This window comes from Nothoprocta perdicaria, unplaced genomic scaffold, assembly GCF_003342845.1.
Source record: "Nothoprocta perdicaria isolate Ctin4 unplaced genomic scaffold, notPer1 scaffold_272, whole genome shotgun sequence".
In the NCBI taxonomy this organism is placed as follows: Eukaryota; Metazoa; Chordata; class Aves; order Tinamiformes; family Tinamidae; genus Nothoprocta; species Nothoprocta perdicaria.
In genome coordinates, this window is record NW_020455502.1 from 143753 (window position 1) to 164877 (window position 21125).

The 21125-nt window shown below is 38.0% G+C and overlaps 1 protein-coding gene across 2 annotated transcripts in view; it reads left to right on the forward strand.

The window, feature by feature from the left end:
• NAV3 (neuron navigator 3) overlaps positions 1-21125 on the forward strand; it is a 247832-nt gene that overhangs the window by 80074 nt on the left and 146633 nt on the right. For both annotated transcript variants that reach the window (XM_026040972.1, XM_026040973.1), the window contains exons 4-5: positions 15052-15124; positions 18208-18385. In XM_026040972.1, coding sequence (XP_025896757.1) covers positions 15052-15124; positions 18208-18385 — 251 coding nt within the window. The remainder of the gene's footprint in view (positions 1-15051; positions 15125-18207; positions 18386-21125) is intronic.

Consider the following 21125-nt stretch of genomic DNA (forward strand, 5'->3'; position numbering starts at 1 on the left):
CGCCTCGGCCTCGCTGCCGCCCGAACGGGAACACGGCCTGGGCGCTGCTTTCCTCTGCTGCAACGAGCACGTCATCCATCACAAATAAAGCGCAGGGAGTTGTTAGCCCTTTTGTTTAGGCCCTTGTCGTATCAGTCACATGAGTATAACTTGTCTAGATGTTAATGAAGTGATCGTGTCATGAAAAATACTGCTATGGTGATGATATCAGGCACCATGAAAACTACTGAGGAGTGAGGGAAAGTACTTGGTTAGGGCTGGGGTCATGGAGTTCGTTGCTTCTGCAGACCAAGATTACTGAATACAAAAGGATCTTTTAATACCTTAATCCAGAAATTTCCCTTTCCACTTTTTCTAGCAACTCCTTGAAATCCCCCCCCACCTTTAATCTATACCAGGGATATATCAGCTCCTCCATGACACTGAGGTGTGTGTATTTTCACCCTCCTCCTCATTCCTCAAGTGCATTTGCTAGGAATATCTCAGAATCAGGAAATCAAGGTGTTAAACTGTACTGATGAAGCACACTTGGAAGTATTTTCTGTGAGCAAATGCAGTTAGAAGTGTCCCTCTTCTTTCCCCCCCAATAGTTTGTTTCCTCCCCACTTTAACACTTTGGGTGTTTTCATCCTCTAATCAAGAGATTCGGTCCAGTGAAAACTTCCTGAAGTTGTAAGTTGATCAAATACATGTTTTTGTTACAAATGAATTGACAAAGAAGTGAAAATTATCTAATTTAGTATATAGCCTTGAAAGCTTAGTCATTGTAAATATATTGGAAAGTTTTTACATATACATATTCTTAAAATAGACTTGCACAAATGGAGTACGACACAAATTTTAGAGAGCACCTGTTAGACACAGTCACAAACACATTTTTTCCCAGCAGCAGGATTACAGTAAATRTGTGTATTTCATGATAGTATATTTTTATCATCTTCTATAGGGAGAGTATGTTATAAATATTAGGAATGTCTAGAATGCTCGCTCGATTTAAAAATAGAAAAGAAAGTGYGTGATGTTTAACTGAACTGCAAAAATGCATATCCAAGCTTTACACGAAAATAAACAATGTCTCTGAAGTGGTTTTCTTTTACAATATATCCAGCCATGCGTTTTTGGTAATTTTGAGATTCTGTCAGCTTTCTAGATTTTTATCAAATGTCTGATTATTTTGGAATTGTGGCTAAGTGCCAGCCCTGTTATGGTTGCAGATGAGAACTTACTTGTGTTTAAAGATTTTTAACTATCCCATAGCAGTACTTCTCCTAGACTGTCCTGTAATTTTGTGCTTTCAGTTTTATAGGAAAGGCCATTGCTCATGTCTGTGAATTTCATCAGAGAGACAGACTTTTCAGAAAAGAACATTGCTTAATTCTGATAGATTCGACTGAAGTGGTGTAACTGTAGAGACTGGAGCATAATTGTGGTTTTATTATATCCCCTCTACTATTTCCATTTGAAAAGAGTCAAAAGGGAGAAAGCAGAGAAGGAAAGCAGAAAATGTGGGGAAGAAAATGTGTTTTGTTGAGCAGCGAAATAAAGGCTTGTTAGGGAGAAGACATTTAGAGTGGGAATACTGGAGTGGTGAAAGTAAGGAGGACTGTGTCAAGCCCAAGAAGAGAGGAGGAAGACATTGGGAATGGTGGGCATGGAAAGAGAAGCACTGGAGGGAATAACAACATGTAGATTATGGCAGGGTGGGTGGAAGGCGAGAGGAGGAGTGAGCCCCATGTTCCCTGTAGGGCTCCGCAGGCTGAATGATGGAGCCCCAGGGAATGTGCAGTCCCTGAACTACTGTGTGGGGCAGCAGGTCGTGGCTTCCGCCCTAACTCGTGGGGCCTCGTGAAGCTGCCTGGGAAGAGGGCTTGTAGTGGGAATTCTGCTGCCCCGGCTCACTAGTCTTCTCACATGTGCTTAAAATTGCTATAAACACCACCGAGTAAATGTTCAGTCTTCTGGGGGGTCTTCTGTGAGACACCGTGTACAGTTAGCAGGTGCTTTTTGCTGTGGCATCTCAGAGCAGCTACACACAGCTCATAAATAAAAGCTTGACACCAACATCTTTTCTGCTGAAATAAACTGGCTACAAGMTAGGAGGATAAATAAAGTAGCATAGGCCTTCCTAACATTATAGGGTGTTAATTACAAACCTGCATTACAAACAAAAAACTGACAACACCTGCTCTCCTGCTGGAAATTAAAATACCAAAAATGGGATTCCAGAAAAGCCTTTCCAGCAAAACCAGATTATAACACTATTAAAATATTAGAAAATGGAGGAAATAAAGCAGAAAGTAGGTGCATTCTGAATCTAATCTAATCAGAACAGATGTGTGTTCTCGATTTTTGCTTCAACAGGAGGGGCCTACATCTGGTGTAGCCAAGTGCCAGCTTGTTGCATGGAAAGAAGGCCAAACCTGCTTGGTTTTAGCGTGTCTTATACACACTCTCTCTCTTAAGGAAAGATACTCTGACTGTCTCCTATAACCACCTGCACAACCATGGGGTCTGGTGTAGACCAGGTGTGTTTTCTCACTGATGGCAGTTACTGCTTTGCCAACCTGATGCCCTCCTTTCCGGGTTGTCAGGAGCCTGGCGATCTGACCAGTCTGGAATAGCAGGAGAAATGAAACTGCATTGGTGAAGATTTTGTGACATTGAATTGAATGCTTATTATCAACCTAAATATAAATATGGTACAGCTGTCCTGACCCTGCTGGGGGCAATGCTATTAGGTCAGCAAAGGTAAGTTGGCCTAAGTTGGCAGGGAAAGAGTAGGAAAGTTTTTGATACGCCTGCTTCTTTCAACAGTATTTATCAATCCTTTTCATGTAAAGGCTCTTGATTGGGCTAATTATTGGACATATGAACACAGACATCATACTCTTTTTTTTATGCAATTTGTCTGTGGAAATCCAGAGCGACTTGAAACTTTATATGCAAGATCTCAGTTAGAATACACTGCAAGCATTTTTATTTCAGTAGGAATTAGTAATTTTATACTATAACCTATTTGGCAGCTTCCTGATGTACAGGAACACACAGAACACTCCTACTCTGCTGACCATATGATCAACAGATGRTAGATCATAGATCAGAACTTTAAGAGCTTTAACTTTACTTTAAGTTCGCCCATCGTCTGGATATGAATTAGTCCAGGCAGGATTCAGTTTCAGAGTAAGTCCAAAATAAGTTTTTTTTGTTAGGATTTGATTGTGTTCTATCTCACAAACCGATAACAAATTGTGACTGCTTTTTGAAAAGCTAATATTCAACTAGATGATTTGTTCATCTATGTTGTTTGTGGCTGTCCTCTCTGGTGTCATCCCGACCAGAAACAAATCTGTAAAGTCACAGAAGTTAAATCTGAAAATCTGAATAGTCTTTATAAAATATAAATGCTTTTGCATTTTAGGTTCTGGCTTTTGGCCGTCTATAATTGTAACAATAATTAGAATATGCTTCGTTTAAGCTTGTATTGTTGGGTAATTGGAACCTTATTTGAATACCTCCTGATTTTTCACTGTTTATTTGGAATTACAATGGGAGCTTACTGAGGACATTTTCCTCTAGGGAAGTAAATACCGCAAAAATTTTCTTTGTCCCAGGATTTCCACACTTGAGAGTGGAGCCTTGTTTGTATGTGAAATAAATAACCGTTCTCAAAGCCAAAYGGCTGCAGTTTTGTGCATTCTAACTGCACATAGAGCTGGAATAATCACTATCCAGCCACTATCCTGGTCTCGGGGGCTGTTTCCTCTGTCACTCACAGATTTTCTCAGCCATTCCTCCCAATATAATAACTTCAACTTAGCTTTTGGTAGAAGTTCTCACTTGGTTTATGGATAAATTGTTAGCAAAGTCCACAGTAAACATATATGCAAGGGCATCATACGTAAGTTCTTGTRTATAGAAAATCCCTATTTGGATTTCTAGAAATAAACAGTTTGGAATGATTTTTATTGTTACATAGTAAGAATTAATATGCCTGAAGATGTGTACCCCCTCCACAGCCCAGTAAAGGCTGATTTTTCAAATCATACTGGCTGCTTTTGGGAACCCCAAGCCACTTGCATAACTATTTAAGATGCTGCTTGTTGGAACAGTTTGCACTTCGTTGCCTGCAACGGGGCATGAAAGCGGCAAGAGGCAACATGGTTCTGATCAGGCCCCATTTGATAGCCTTGGGTGACCCTGACATCTCTATTACAATATTTGGCTAAGAATTCAAGACAAAATCCCTGGACTGTTGGATGTAAGAACAGATCTTCCATTGCCTTTGGGGTGCCAGGTGCTTTTATTTTCCTGGATTAAGAATCTGGATACAAGATYTTATGAAAAATATGGAAAATTCCTCCCAAATACTGATCATATATCAAGGTGATAGTACTGAGTAGGCGCTTTCTAAGCACAGCATAGAAACCTACACAGCATGACCTAGTATAGCATATGCCAAACATAGTATAAAAATTAAAATATATAGAATAATAGGGATGAAATAGAAGAAGTGAAAGCCTAAATATGGGTGCTTCCAAGGGGTCTTTAATAACCAGTGACATCCATTTATGATTGGTTTTACATCTTTTGAATGTTTCTTTGGAATTATGGTCAGTTCAGAAAAAGTGAAGGCTGAACTTAGAGGAAAGTTAGTGTCTTAGGTTATGTTGTCTCTTGCATATGGTTTCCCAACTTCTAGCTAGCAGACCAGCTGCACGACTTCAGACCCACATAAATATCTGTCTATACTCTTAGAGACTGTGGACAGCAAGTATTTTTATTACTTTTCATCTGACAAGCTCAATGTTTCCTCAGTATTTTTCAGGGGAACATGCAAAATAGATCTTAATATCTGTYCTTGCATATGCTTAACCATCAGAGCACTTAGAAAATGAAGAGACCAGGAGGAGACAGGAAATTGTGAGTCTGCCCTGACCATGCTGCAGCATTACAGGATTCAGAAAGCAGAAAGGGTATCTAGATGGTATCTGTTTGCAAGGGTCAAGAGATGCAGTGAAATGCCCCTTARTTTATTTGTTTACTTACGTTTTAAAGGATTCATCCCGTCACTGGCTGTAATTGCCTTTAATTCTGAAAGCTACTCTTTCTGATGAGCTAAATGAACCTGCTATGTGCTAAATAACGGTGAAGGAGAGAACTGAAATACTCTCAAGGGTTTAATTAAATCCCGTAAATGAAGACTCTGTTATAGGCTCTCTTTTGGCCTAATGGAGAGAAACTGCTCTGTGTCCAGAAGTGTGTATTTTTATGTTGCCCTCCAATTTCCTCAAGTTGCCAAGCTCTGTAAATATTTAGACATTGGTACACTGCTGACTCAGAAGTGTTGCATAACTAAAAAAGTATTGTAGACAGGCTCACTGAAGTGATGCAACGCTTTAGAAACTACCACGTTTAAACAGAGTCCCTTTTATTATTGCCATAAAAAGTGTCCTCACAGAGACATTTAGTATTTATCTTCCATTTTGTGTTCCTAGCCCATGTATAGGGTTCTTTCACAAGGTCAGAGACCACTTGCCTGCCGAGACAAGAGTACTGAAGCTGGGAGATACTTTGAGACTTTGGAAGAGAATTGGCCCCCTTGCTTTTTCTTTTGATCCATGCTGCTGTGGAATAATAATTTAGCCATCTAATAAGTTCACCCAAGATGCTGACGTACTTTCATGGTTTCCCAAATCCAAATCCATGAGCCTAAAATCTAGTACGGTTTTCCACTGGAAAATCCAATACTTTCTTCTTATGATTACATTAGGGCACAAAAGCACTTCAGAGATTATCATTATTGTGTTTTGTGCTTTGCAATGATACTGTCTGCTGTGGAGACACCCCTGAAGAAAACGGTGCAGCAAATGCAAGAGCAGACACAGCAGGGAGAAGGCTTAAGTAAGGAAGAGAAGCAACGCACCACAGCAGAGATAGGCAAAGTAAAACTCAATATTTCCCTTCCCTTCCCTTCCCTTCCCTTCCCTTCCCTTCCCTTCCCTTCCCTTTCCTTGTTTTGTTTTGTTTTGTTTTGTTTTATATGAAAATGGCCAGTAGATGTTCCTAACAGCCTGTTTGTCTATCAAAAAAAAAAAGATTAGATTTAATACTTTTATTTAGAATAAGCGAGTTGTTCATTAATCGTGTAGGCAAACACACAGACACACCACTAAAAAAGCAGCATTTGGAGTTGCAGAGATCACTTCCCGTTCACCCCAGACTTGCCATGCTGCAGATTTGGGGTAGGTGAAACATCCGCAGTGCCAGCTGCAGCCGTCGCTGCCACCTTCCTGACAGGACTGGTGTTAGTACGTGCTGCAAGGGACCCATTTCTCTCCGTAGCACTTTCTTAAATGCAACACACACCCCAGCTCGTGCTGTGACCTTCCGAGTGACCTCATACATTCCTGTATCAGCAGGTCAGTACATATGTCTGCTGAATTCTCCAAGCATTTGAGAAGTCAGTTTGCTTTAGCAGTTCTGGGTTTACTGTTCATATTTCATGTTTGGAGTGCACGCTGGAAGGATTTGTTGTGCGTGTTCCTTAATATCTTTTGGAAAAGGAAGTGGAAGGYATTTCAGTGTTGAATAACACCATCATCTTTTCCTCAAGAAAAAAAAAATCCTGATAATTAAGTAACTCCAGCATCATTTCCTAAAAATTTTTGCCTGGGAGGCCTGCTACATACCAGTAGTTATTATCCTCCAAGGCAAAATTCCCCCCAAATGCCTCTGTAAATCAACTTTTAATTTGCATATAAGGTCTTTTATTACATAGTTTGGAACAGCTTTTTTTGGACTAATGCTACATTGATGCTTGTTTTCATTAAATACTTCTTAAACTCTTCTATTATACACAATGAGGAGTTGATTAGAAAACAGTTAAGTTGAGCATGGGTGAGTGAGAATTATTATAATTTCCACAGAATAATGGCATGTCCCTTGCATCTGGGTGAGGTAACAGGCCACGTGTAACAGCAAGTCAGCAGAACACACTTAATATCTCCCAGCAGGACTAGTAACACCTGTTTTATCAGGGTGGATTTTCAAATTTTCACCACCCACTGGAACTTCATGTTGTCTTCCAGTACACTTGGAAAAATGCATTGCAATAAGCAGCTCTGCAATAAGCAGAAATAATAAAGGGAAAAACAATAGGGTGGCTTTAAGTCAATCTGTTTTTTTCCAAGTTTTACTGGTGAGCTGGTTTATCTCTAGATTTTGCACTTCTTCGAGAYTGAGATTTTCCATTTCTTCCCTTTCCTACAAGATAAAGTGAGAATAACTGAGAATAACTGAGAGTGCCTGGCAAATTTTACCCAGCATGAGTAGTCTTAGTGCCATGCTCTGCCTACCCTGCTGGCCTTTTGCACAAACATTGCAAGTATGGAACTAAAGAGCATCACRCTAGAACACATTTCTTCCCATTGCATTTCCTTTGAGGATTTGGAAATATTTGGCCTCTTCTCTGCTCTTCATGGTGCCCCTTATTAAATAGCAGTCATTAAATWTAGTTATTAAATAGTAGTAGTAGTGTAGTAGCAGTAGTAAAAATAATGGTGCTATTTATAGTAGTAAAACTATATAGAGTTTCTTTACAGGAATCTTCCTGGAAATGTGAGATTTTCAAACACTTGCTCAAGAATCAAAAGCTTTTGAGTGTGAAGGTATTAACACACAGAGCTGTTAATAAGCATAATGCACATGCAGTATGCAAGAGAAAGGGGAACAGATGGCTTGCTCTCAGATCTTCCATGTGCTTTTAACTGGTTTAATCTGTGCCATGTCAAAGGAAACCAGCCTTGTTTCAGCTCAGCTAGATACTTCTAAAATGAAGACCAGATTTTTGCTTTAACCTTAYCCTGGCTTACTATCTGTAGAAAAGACAAATTTGAAGCAAAATGTTTCCTGCAGCAGGAATCCTCCCTTTTGGAATGCCTAAAAAACACCTATTGGAAGTGACATATAGCAATGCAGTGATTAATCCTACAAAAATATATAGTATATATATTTTATAAATTAAATTTCCTGATATAAACCTGAAATAAAACAGGAAAGTCATCCCCAACACGAATTCAAATGTCATAGAATGTGTTTCTAGTATTATAATTAACTACGTTACAGATAAGTGATTCAAAATAATTGCAATAAATCTCATTATATGTTATAATAAATCATACTTTCTTACCTGTATGGATTAAGTACACTTTAGACCACAAATTATATGTGATATAAAGGTATTAGGGGATTTTTTTATATTTTAGTTGTATTATTMTTTGCAATTTATGAAGTCATGAGCAGAACCTCAAATGTGCTGAACATCTGTGTTGATGTTATGAACATCGAGGAGTTCGCAGTGCTGGATTTTATTTTAGTGGTCATTTAAGAATCATCTAGACCCAAAACTGTGCTGAAAATGTGGCATTTGAGGAACTTGTGGACCAGTAGAGAYAGATATTGGACTAAGTAATCCATTCTGTTATGCCAGCATTGACCTAGAATGATGCTRTTGACTTTAGTAGAACTGCACTTGAACAAACCAGCTCTCCTAATGGGAGGCATTTGGGCTTCACAGAAACACAGAATGGTTGAGGTTGGAAGGGACCTCTAGAGATCATCTAGTCCAACCCGCTCCTCCAGCAGGGACACCCAGAGCACGGGGCACAGGGCGGCTTCCAGGCGGGTTGGGAAGATCTCCAGAGAAGGAGASTCCACAGCCTCCCTGGGCAGCCTGTGCCAGGGCTCTGKCACCCTCACTCTTAACATCTCCTCACATGGAGATGGAGCTGCCTGGGTTTTTATAATTTATACCCAATACACCCCTTGTCTGTCACTGGCCACCACTGGGAAGAGTTTGGCCCCATATTCTTTACATTCTCCTCTCAGGTATTTATACATATTGATCAGGTCGCCTTTCTAATCTCTCAYTAATACTTAGCAGAACAAAAGCACGATGCAGTTTTTGCTTATTTTGTAGATAGCACAGAAGTTGAATGTCCACCTGCCTGGATTATAAAGTCTGGCTTTGTTAAAGAAGCTTAGTGATAAAACTGGGGCTAAAAACATGTGTCAGTACAAAATTGCCAATATTTTCTCTTTATATCTCTAACTTGTAGTTTTCTAGCTCTGTGCTTAAAGGAGAGGCACAACAGGAATACAAAATAGTGAAACCAGATGGGGAAAAAATAAAGCACAACAAAACAAAAAGTAAAACAACAACAACAAAAAAAAAAAGCCCAGAAGGAACAAAGTTAAAAAGCAAACGAAAAATCTGGGTGTTTCCCACACCGCAAGTGAGTTGTCAAGAAGTCACAGATGTGTGCAACGTATGAGTCAGCTGAGAGCAGAAAGTGAAGTAGAACAGTCCTTCCCAGCCTGAGAGAACAGCTTTAGGTGCAAGTTTATAAGCTTGGCCAAAAGACATGCACGTTTTAAGTAGCATATTTGTAAGGCTGAATGTATATATGAGAGTGTGCATGACCAAGTCTAGTACTAGTCTCTATTTCACAAGGGAGGATCAAAGTTTAGGCCATCTCCATGCTGAAATATTTTCTGGTTTCTTCCAGAGCACACAGTATAACTATGTCTACGTGGACATTTTCATTTTCAACCAGGCTCTAAATGTGCTCCAGAGATGCTTTCTTCTCACGTAAAGGCCTCTTGGTCGCTTCAAACTCTGTCCATTTTGCAGCCTGTAGTTAAGAGCAAACACTGACATTTCTCCTGCTACTAAGAAAAGAGCGGGCACTCAAAGGCCGCTTCCATGCTCAGGGCATGTGAAAGTCAGACAGGCAAATCTGCCCTTTCATTTTTCATAAGCTTTAGGTTARACTGCTTGTAATAAGCACTGTCTCCTATCTGGAATAGGTATATAAATAAGTGAATATTTAGAGTCTCATATGCTACCTATAAGGTCTAAATTGCAGTTTCCTTTSATTTTGGTTGCGGAAGGCTACAGAACTTGAGTAAGAAGAAAATATTTCCTAATTTTGTATTCATTAAAGCCATTGACCTCTGCATTTTTATTAGTGAAGCTGATCCATAGATATAAAAGAGACAAGCATGACTTTCTGAACTCAGATAAATACCCTTGGGAAGTTTAAAAAGAAGCCTTGCTTGTAAAGTGCATCTGAAATACAGTTGCTGTGACAGATAGTATCTCATGCCATAATATTAATACGAAAGGATTGCTATTTAATACTGGTATGAAAAAAAACAACAAATATTGAACAGTTTTATGGAGTTTCTCTGCTCCGGCAGGTGACTAAATGTGTGGCTTTGCATGATTACATATTTCTGTGCATGCCCCTAATGAGCTGTCAGCACTTTGAGTAGAACTTCTACAGAGCAAAACCTCTCTGGCTCCCTACCTAGCACTTGGTGTTGTGCATCAGGGTGTCAGAACACACGCCGAGCTATAGAAGATGGACGTGAGTGAAGCGCTAACAGAAGTTACCCTTTTCCTTCTGCCACCAAGACAAGCAAGGATAGATAATGAACAAATATGTTGAAAGACCATGTCATTAGAAGATGTTGCAGTTAAAAGGTGTTTCATTATTCAGGATGAGGAAGCCAGCTCAAATTAGGCAATTCAATCACAGCTAACTCATATATATATGTCTATGGGCTCTTGTAAACTGTAGAGTCATAATCTTCACAAGCAAGAATATTAGTCAAACAGATATTTTTCCAAGCATCGTACAAACACAGAAAAACATAATGCTGCATTAGTCATCCTTGCTTGTCTTCTGAGAATCCTGCAATTGAATTCATGTTTGGAAGTAAAGAATGTGTTGTCTGCCGGACAAGAGGGATGAAAGCTAATCTTAGTTATGTCAAAAATAATGGCAATAAGTCGACGTATTCTATATGGTGAGTCACTGCTGAGTACAATCCCACAAATGAGCTGTTCCTGTAAGTCTGCTAACTGCTGGGTATTAAGCACTACTGTTTATCTACATGCAAGTCTCACAGTCTGGTTTAGTGATTTATTTGTCAGTAAAATTCCAAGTAGCTTCCAGTGAAAAGCAGATTACCCACAACTATAGCATGAAATATGTTACAGCAGAGTTGCAATCTGTATCTTCTTTATATGTCATGTAATCTGTTAATAGCAGCAGGGTTGTGATATTCCTCTTTATTTATGCATTACTGTCTGAACAGTAAGCCCCTAAAATACAGATGTTATAATATCTTGGGATGTTATAATATCTTGCGGGTCGATACTAATTGTATTGCAAGTATTTCAGATGCATTTTGTGTAATGCTATGATTCTAAGTAATATTAAAAGGATTTGATTTGCAGAACAGCTTAACATTTTGTCGGTGTAACTCTGCTGGCATAATTAATAATCATCATTTAGATGATTAACTCCATCATCTAAAGTGAGGGAACCCCATAAACCTGAATTCACACAGTATCCTACTCTTAGCTGTGTTTGTCTGCACCCATGATGTCGGCGCCACATTTCAGAATTGCACAAATTTTCTTGAATTCCTCTTCAGCTCTATTTTCTGTTACCCTTGAAAAAGGAGTCTCCTGTAGTGTATGACACATTTCCAGCATGGCTAATCAACTAAGTAAGTGGAGAAATATCTACGTGGCAGCGAAGGCTTGCTGTTTGCAGGTTTCACAATTTTTTAAATTTTTAATTCAAAACATAGTAATTCCAAACACTGCAATGCTCTTCCACTTTTTGAACCTTTAATATAAAATATGTGATTTGGAGCTTTTTTTTTTTTTTTTTTGGATTGAGAACGATGGAGATCTGCTCAGCCACAGTCTGATCCTGGAAACATTTACAAGCATATTGGCAACTTTGAGTCACTTTATATGGCTTGATATTTAATATTTGGAATCGCTCTGTATATCTTGCAGTCTGTGCTGGAATGAGCTATGTATTTTGCTACAACACTGTAATTTTGATGGTGTCAGTTGTGTTAATGAGGACCATCAGCTTTGTTACAAACTAGTGCTTTTCAAAAGGAAAATGCACTTTAGAATTGCAAGAGTAAGGGATTTAGGAAATTTGTCTTAGGTTTATATGCAGTATTAAATTTGTCTTAGGTTTATATGCAGTATTACAGTGCAAAACCTTCAGCCACTGGTATATAAGCAGGTAGAGTTCTGCATAGGCAGTGTTGGCACTAGGAAAAGTTTATCCCAGTTTCTAATAACCCCATCACTAACTACTTAAATAAACAGGGAGTTCAGAGATTCATGGCACTCTTGATTGAAACAGTGTTGAGGAGTGGAAGCCGCTTGCAATCTCTCAGAACTTTTGTAATTGCAAAATTACTCTCATCTGTTTGCAAGTTTGAATAAAAAGTGTTTGGGGCTGCTAGTGTTTGAGTTCAAAGAATAACTGTGGTTTGCCAAGGCAAGAAGTGGATAATTAAAGCAATGTTTATGCGTGCACTGAGAGTTTCAAAACAGGACAACTTTAAAGTTTTCTTTTTCAAGACTGAAAAGGAGAGAAAGTGAAAATAACCCCCAAAATGTATTAGTTCAAGTCTCAATATCCTAACAGCTCTGGAGAGTTGTATAATAATTACAGTTATTAGCAAAGAAGTTATTGTAAGAGTTACATTCTGATATTTTCTATGTATTATGCAGCCACAAGTGGCCAGACCACCTTGCTCAACTCACAAGTCAAAACAAGACTTTCTGAGAAGGTGAATCCTGTTCCCAAGGCCTGCTGTGAGAGAGAGGCCTTCTGCTSTGGCTTCGTGCACCTCGGCCAACACGAATGGTTTGGTCATTAGAGCTTCTGTGCTTTCCATGAATTAGAGAGCAAAGCAGAATTTGCTTTATTTATATTGAGTCTTGCCTGTTAATAGTAATGACCAGCTTCATGAAATGGGGCTTGAAAGACACACTGTAAAAATAGACACTAAAACTAACCAGGGGTCAAGTGTATATTAGATTCTCTCTATTAGGCTCATTATTCAGTAATATCCAGTCTTGTAGATGTAAAGAGGTGAACATTTAAATATTTTTGATGCGGTTGATGGGAAGTTGAGCAAGACACCCCGTCGTAGAGCTTATATCCAAACAGATCGCTATTTCTGCTCAGTTGCTCGGGACAAAACCATTTCCTTTCGTGTTGGTTTCTGATGGTTCAGAGGTGGTTTAGGAGGCTTTTGCAGGGGGTAGACRTTCTCTGTGTGCTTGGACAGACAAACTCTCTCCTCACACGTTACTGCAGTGCAGTTGGAGCCCCTGGGGCCGTATCCAGGCCCTCCTCCCAGTGTGCAAGGCCAGGGTTGGAGTCATCCCATGGATTTTCAGAGGGCTACCTGCATACCAAAGCTCTGTAAACCGGTGCCCACTGCTGAAGTGGCCTATGAAAGCTCTGAGGTAAAAACCCTGATTAGAAGGAGCTTCATTAGCTGCAGAGTTACATCTATTTATTTTTAATTGATTTTGGAGAGAGGTTACCTATCATTCCCCATAAACATCAGCATGCTCTTGAAAACAGTTCAGTATTAGTGTGTGAGAAGACTTTTTCTCAGCTATCTTTCCTAATGGAAAAGAGTGTTAATTTTGCTTGAAGAGGAGCTATTTGAAATTTTGCAGATGCTCATAAATTTAGAAATACTACTTGCCGGTCAATACAAAACTTCCTGGTTTGTAAGGCAAAGATAGTTTTTCTTGATGCTTTTAGCTAGTATTATTTGCTGTGAATAATGGCAGAATTGCAACCATAGAAAGCTGACACTAGTAAATGAAAGGTCATCCTCCTCTCCTCCTTTTTTTTTATATTAAAAAAATACCTTTTCCTCACATGAAAAGTGCTACACTGGGTTAGGAAAGATATTATTGAGGATCAAGCAGCTTTTAATCAAGGAATGAATGTTACCCCAGTATGTTTTAAGGATGGAAAAGTACAGAAACACAGTGTTGTAAAATGTGTGAACATTCATATAAAATTAACTGCACACACTTAATCTGCTGCAGGCTTGTTTTTAGCACTGAACATTCCCGTTTTTCTTAAACATTCTTCAATGGAAGGAGATATTTTAAATATTACAGTAATCATTCTGTTTTATTTGTGTTGTCCTAATGCCTTAAAAATCCTACAGCTTGAAAAATCAAGTTCAAATGAAAGTTTGTGGAAGGCCCTTGACATAGGACACACCACTMTTCTGTTTTGATGGGAATGTGTTAAGATATAGCAAGTTGTTACTAGAGGGATTTTACAGTGATAATTATTTGCTCCCTAGATCCTTGTGGGTGAGGGAACCAGTCAGGGATGGAGGCTCAAAAAGGAATGTCAGTATGTTCCGCTAGGTGGTCAGGTGTTAAATTAATTAAARGTGTTAGATTAATTCTGTGATTCTGTGATTTTAGAGGGAGAAGGTGTACCCTGTTACAGGTCTAGTTCTAGGCTACGTTTTCTCCTTCTGTCGGAAGCTGGTGGTGGTAACAGTAAAGTTCTCCCAAGCCGATGACACAAGTCAGCACTATCACCTTTACTAACCAAGCACTTTTCAGGGAAGTGTATCATGAAGTCAAAATGATCTAGCCTATCATGAAGTTAAAATAAAATACGTGCTGGAAAAGGAAAACAGGGAAGAAACCATTGTGGTGGCATCATTTCCACAGCATCCCGCCGCATCCGAAGGAATTCCCGTGGCCGGCACATTTCCTGGGAGTCTTTGCCTGCCTTCTGCTCTGAGCTGCGGCTCCCCCATCTCCAGCCATATCCTCGGTGGCTAATCCTCTATGGATGCTTTCATTGCTGCTTGCTTGCAGCCTACAAAATCCAGTTTTATGTTAAGTAGGTGGGTAGCTGATTTGCCCGCATGCCGTTCTGGATCGGGCCTTTATGAATTGTTTTTAGGCACCAACGCGGACAATGAAAGCTTTATATCARTTCCCCAATTAGCAGTAATCATTCTTGTTAAACTTGGGTAAAGAGCTGTAGTATGCGATGAATGTAAAGTATTCATTCCTGTGTGTGTGTGGTTTTTTTTTTCCCTGGATTTCCACTTTGGTACATTTTGTAAAATAGTCTTATAGCGCTTGTTATTTCTGTCCTATTGCAGATTGAGAATGTTGATGTCTGCCTTAGCTTTCTGGCAGCCAGAGGAGTAAATGTCCAAGGTCTTTCTGCAGAAGGTAAGAGAAAAATTATCAGGGAAAAAAAAAAAAAAGATTATCAGAAAAAAAAGGGTGTATTTTGAAATATATTCCTTTATTCATAACTTACTTTGGAAAATAATATTTAAGGGTTATAAACTTGACTGAGTAGCATTAAATGCAGATACTACTAACTGCAGTAATTCAACATAGTGTGAAATGCAAAGAATAACTTATAAAAGTTTTAAAAATCTGGAAAAACGTAATTCTAAAGTGATCTATTTCATAGAATTTTGAATTAGTTTAGTCTTCCTGTAATTTTTGAAAGCTGTTAACAAAATAAATTTGTTTTGCTTGGTAAGGGTCCTCTACTTTGAAACATTCAWATGATGTTTCTAGCTTTTCTTGAGAAGATCCCAAATTTTCATTACCAAGGCTCTAACAGAGTGAATGAGAGTGTAAGATGAATGCAGTATGCAGAAGTTACCAGTGAAATCCTCATTTCACTGAGAAAAATAGCAAAATGAAGTGAATTCTAAATGTGGACCTCTGTTTTGTTTTATTTTTGGAGGTGTCTACACATTCCAGCCACAGAATATTAACTGTATTTCTGGTATTCTTATCACTTCAACATTGGGCAATAGCACACAGAAATTCATGAGGTACATTCTGATAGAGAGATGCTAATGAAAGTTTATGCTAAAGTGAAGTTACTTAGAAGAGAAATAATTCATTAGTATTACTGAGTTCCTTTTTTAATTAAAGAAACAAGGCTACCTAAATAAAGTCATTCTGGAAAGACAAAGTAAGCCAAGAATGCACCGTCCTCTGATTTTATGCACTGCAGATATGTTTGAAGTAAAATCAAGTCCTTCTAAAACACACAGTTTGCATACTACACAGATAATGTATTATTTTTTCTCCATTTCTGCTTTGTTTTATTATTATTAATATTATTTTTAAGTCATGAGTGCTTTTACCTTAAATGCCATCACTTTGGTGTGCCATTTCCATTTCTTAGAGGTTTGTAGTTCCTTGTCAGCTGTAATAATTCTTCAATCTCAAAAACTTCACCAAAAGCACAGTGGTGGCAGACTTTAAATTCAAAAAAAAAAGATTAAAGCTAATTTTGCTGTTTTGCACTTTGTCATGAATCTGCTCTAAGTGCTTCAAAATCTTTTTGACTGATCTTACTGAGGACTAACACAGGCTCCCATAAATTGGGACATTTGGGGTATGTACAACCCTGAACATGACCATTTTTCCTGAGAAGAAGGAATTCTGGAACAGGAAAACATAATTGTAACAAAGATTCAAGACGCCTCTCACCCCAGTTTGAAACTTGAGCAAGGAGTTCCAGAGTAAAAATCATCCCCGAATTTTGACTGCAGAATCTCTGCAGGAGATCCCATTTTCTGAACAGAAAAACAATCCTACCTCTTTCTCCAAAAAAWTTAGCATATATTATATATTTTTTTCCATCTAAGAGAAATCTTCCAACCCTAAGTGGTTTTAAAGCAGGAAAGAAAATGTTCAGGAATAATTTCTGAAGTTCTCATAGTCTCCTTTAAAAATAGACAAAAGTGTAGTTGAAGATAAAATATAGAGAAGTTTTAAGTTAAAAATATGAATAATGATGTGACTTTTTAAAACAAAAGTTTCTTTCTTACTGAGTAATAAATGGTAAAAGTGATAAGCATAAACTGGTATCAGGTACAAAAATGTTTTAAAACTAGAGCAGCCTAAAGGGTATTTATGTGTGGGAATTTTTCAAGATAATTTTAAATAGGAATTTTCTTCCTTCCTTGATGATAATATTCCTTGAAACTAATGTGACTGCAAATCATTTTTTAAAAAGCTTTCTAATTCTGAGAAAGATCTTCTGCCTATTGGTGGTGGTTTCATGGGGAACCCAAGATCCTGCAGCAGGACGGGCTTTCTGAGCACGTTGCTGTTTTGCAGCACACCCCAGCATCCCGGGTTGTGTTTGCTTTCTTGTAACAGAACAAGTGTATAAAGGCCATTTGCTGCCCTGTCCGTGTATGTGCTAGTAACTCTTCTGCTGCTTTTTAAAGAAAATAAACATGTTTTAAGCACATGAATATGACAATGCTCATTTATAAATTCTGTTTTAAGTGTTGCATAAAAAAGGRCGAGTGGCACCTCCAGCTTGAGAAGGATTGCAGTGCTGCATGCTAGTTCTTACGTTGGTACAAACCTATAGGCCTAATGGAAACCTTTTCCAAGAAGTTCAATGCCAAAGAAAATTGCTAATGAATCAAAATGATAATTTCATTAAAGCTCCCTTCCCTCCCTCTCAGGCTTCTTTTTGATACATATTCTTTATATGGAGAGAATAGCATAAGTCTTTTTAAAAGCCTAATCTCAGGCTGGGAAAAATAAACTAAACAATCAAACCAAACCAAACCAAAAACAGACTTAAGAGGGAAAGGAATAAGAGAGCCAAGGAAGCGACTGTGGATCACCGCAGTTTCATTCTGGTAGCTGTAGCCCTGTGTGAAAGCTGTAGTTTTGAAGCCTTCATTAGCCCATACTAACAGCATGAGAGAGAGACATAAGTAATCCTGTAACTGGAGACATAAATAATCATGTAGCTGGAAAATTCAAATATATAATCACACGCCTTGGGTTTTCTTTTTTCTCGGCATTTTCCATTTGCTAATCTTTCTGAAAAAGTGCTCTCATCTCCAAACCGTTACCTTCTCTTCTTCTCAATTTTTCCGGAAATCACCATTTGCTGCTAGAATTTGACCAAACATCAAGGATATAAAACAGGTGATAAAAGGGATGAATTCAAATGTTACCACTTGCTCTCCCTCCTCACCTTCTCAAGAGTCTTCGAATTGTGTCCTGGCAGGAGCACTCGTTAGAGATCCTGTATTTTGTTTAGGGTTTGGCATTCTCATCTTTATGTTAATGCATCTGTGACTCATCATGACGAAGTTATGTAATAGGTGTTTACTGAAAACAAAAAAAGGCAGATAAATGACCAAAGGTTATAGTAGTAATAAAATGTGCACCTATCTGTTTTACTGATACAAACTGAAAGCCTAAAACCACAGTGATTTCACWTCTTTTTCCTCTGTCATCTTTTTTTATAGAAATAAGGAATGGAAATTTGAAAGCCATTTTAGGCCTGTTTTTCAGTTTGTCTCGCTACAAACAGCAGCAGCATCATCAGCAACAATATTACCAGTCTTTGGTGGAGCTGCAACAGCAAGTTCCTTCACCTCCAGCTGAAAGCAGCCAGTCCAAAACACACCAAGATATGCAGTCCAGGTAGGTTAAAAAGTTATTTTTCTCAGGTGCAAAATCCTTTTACTTGGTTGTCCAAGAACCATAACTTCAGGTGGAAAGATTCTGTCACCTACAGATGACTTTTTAAGACATTGTTTGCAATATATGTAGTAAAATGGTAKCTATCTTAAGTGTGTGCTTGTTTTTAAACTTGCAGTTCTTGGATATAAAACTAAAGTGAGCAAGAAATAAATTTAGTTTGAGTATTAATTAATTCTAAGATGTTCTTAGACTTTTTATCTGCTTTCTCCAAATGATCTACAAAATGACTTTACTTACAAGGCAGATAGCAGAAAACTTGAGTTGTTGGCTAGAAATGCAGCTCTTTGGAATAAGCTCATCTGAGGGACAAAACAGTCTTTTGCATAATCAGAACCAATCAAACACTCAAGAATTATTGGATAGATTATTTCAATGTTTTCCTCACATACCCGGTTCTGTACACAAATGATTGATTTCATATGATCAGCAAAATAAGCACAATCACTAGTGTTATGGGTTATAAACTCTTTTCACAACAACATATTCTGTTTTTAGGTGCTTAGCTCTCTTTGATTTTTATATTTAGGAGAGAACAAATGGCCCTAATCTCGTTTYTTTTAAGTGATCGGTTTAGGCTTAGGGAAGTACAAAACTCAGCAGAATTCTTAACTGCTGAATTACATTGCTTTCAGAGCAAAGCTGAACAAATATTTTTCAAAGGTTGCTTATTGGCCATGACAAAAGAATCAGTTTTAAACACAAATATCTCAGTGGAAGGAGTCTTAGCAACATATGCCTTACTGGGGAAGGAAAACGAAGGCCATCCATGTGCAAGACTATGGAAAATGGAGTTTTAATGAAGAGCTTTATGCACTGTCCTATTTGGTTTAAAGCTTGTTTGATATATTATTTGTTTGTTTAAAAGATGTTTGCGTACTTCATGAATAATAGAGTCTCTAAGATGTGATAAGTTAATGAAGTAGGATAGAATAAAAGTATCAAGAGCATAATAACAATATTCTGGTTCTTGAGTCTACTCATATTAAAACTACACTGTCATGTTTATGATAAATTTATTCTTTCTACTTAGAATACTTTTTCAGACTTTAACCTAATAGAAGTCTTTGGCTTGCAACTAGGAAAGCTGTAAAAATAAATTTAGGGGAAAATGTTGCTGGTAGTAATTACCTGATTTGATAAGATAATTAAGATATACTTTCATTTGCTTTGGGCATTACAATATGAAATGTATTTTTTTTCCTCTGCTACTGAATGTTAATGTTTTTGCCYACTCTTCTGTATAGTTTACTATGAATGTGTAATGTGGGGAATTATGAGGTGATTCTGGAAAAATGTGAGAACTCTCAACATTTTCTGAAGCTGAATTTTTGCATTCTGAAGGAGACAATACTCTGTTTAAGGAAATATCTTGCTCTTGAGAAAAATAAGTTCTTTTTCAGTATTATTCCATCAAAATGACAGTGTTTTGAATGCAGATCTACAAGCAGCCTGTGTTTACTGCAGGGACCAGCCAGCTGCACATAAATACCATTGGATATGCATTTTTGCTTTGGATTTAGTAAAAGCACACAGAATAGGTACTGTATCCCCATATACATTACCACTATTGAAAGGTAGTGTGGGCAAAAAAAGCTTGGAGCAAAGCAGTTGTTTGTGATTTGGAGGATAGCGAGTGCATCCTGGTCCTTTGCCTGCTCAGGAATGGTAAGCAAAGAGGGGATGAATTTGTTACAAAGCTCTCCTTTCCTTGTAATTCCTTGAGCTCTCGTGGATCTTCAAACCTTTTCTCTGCCCTTTTCGTTTCCTATGTTTAAATATACGTCACTACAAGGAGATACGACCGTTCTATGTCCACAACTCCAGCTTTCATGCCTTCATTAAGAGACAGAAATACAAAAGCTAAGAAAATTTCTCCTTCCATTAGCATGCTTTCAGCCCTCTACTTTAATGTCAGACTATTTCATTCCTTGATTAAATTTAATGGCTGTGTTTCAGCTACAAAATTTTTCAGCTCTTAAAGATTTTTATACTGAGCGTGATAGTATCTTCCTTATTTCCTATCTCTAAACTGAAAGCAAGAAATTAGTTGTTTGCTTCTTGCTAATCAAGCAGTTCAATCTCTTGGTCACCATAAACTTCTGTTCTCTCTCTGAAGAATAAACTTTTCTCTTTCCATATATTTTCCATTTATATTTCGGCAAAGGCTTTTTAAGTAAAGACAATGTCCATAGTTCTGAAAGCTTTATATATAAAAGACTTCCATCTTCTGCTGTAGACTCTTCTAATATTCTGCAGAATAAGTAAATCCAGGACATAGAAATGCTGGTATCAAAGAGAACATTAATTAGTTCATTATTTTGAAACATGCCATTACTTTGAAGTAATATTAAGAAATTGGCATACAAGAGCATGTCCCTTTCTTCTAGAAAATTGCTACACTTGAAAAACTTGTCGTCCACAAATACCTGTGTATATGCAAGCATTAATTCATGCAGACTCTCTATAGTGGTCTCAGCAACCTTTCTTTTTGTAGTAGTAATTTAATTATATATATATTTTTCCCCATAAAAAGCATGCATTTCAGAAAATGATTCAAAATGAGTTCCTGAGCAGCTTCTTAAGTTTTAGGCTGATAATGAGCAAAGAAAAGCTTNGAAGGGAGGAAGGGAGGAAGGAAGGAAGGAAGGAAGGAAGGAAGGAAGGAAGGAAGGAAGGAAGG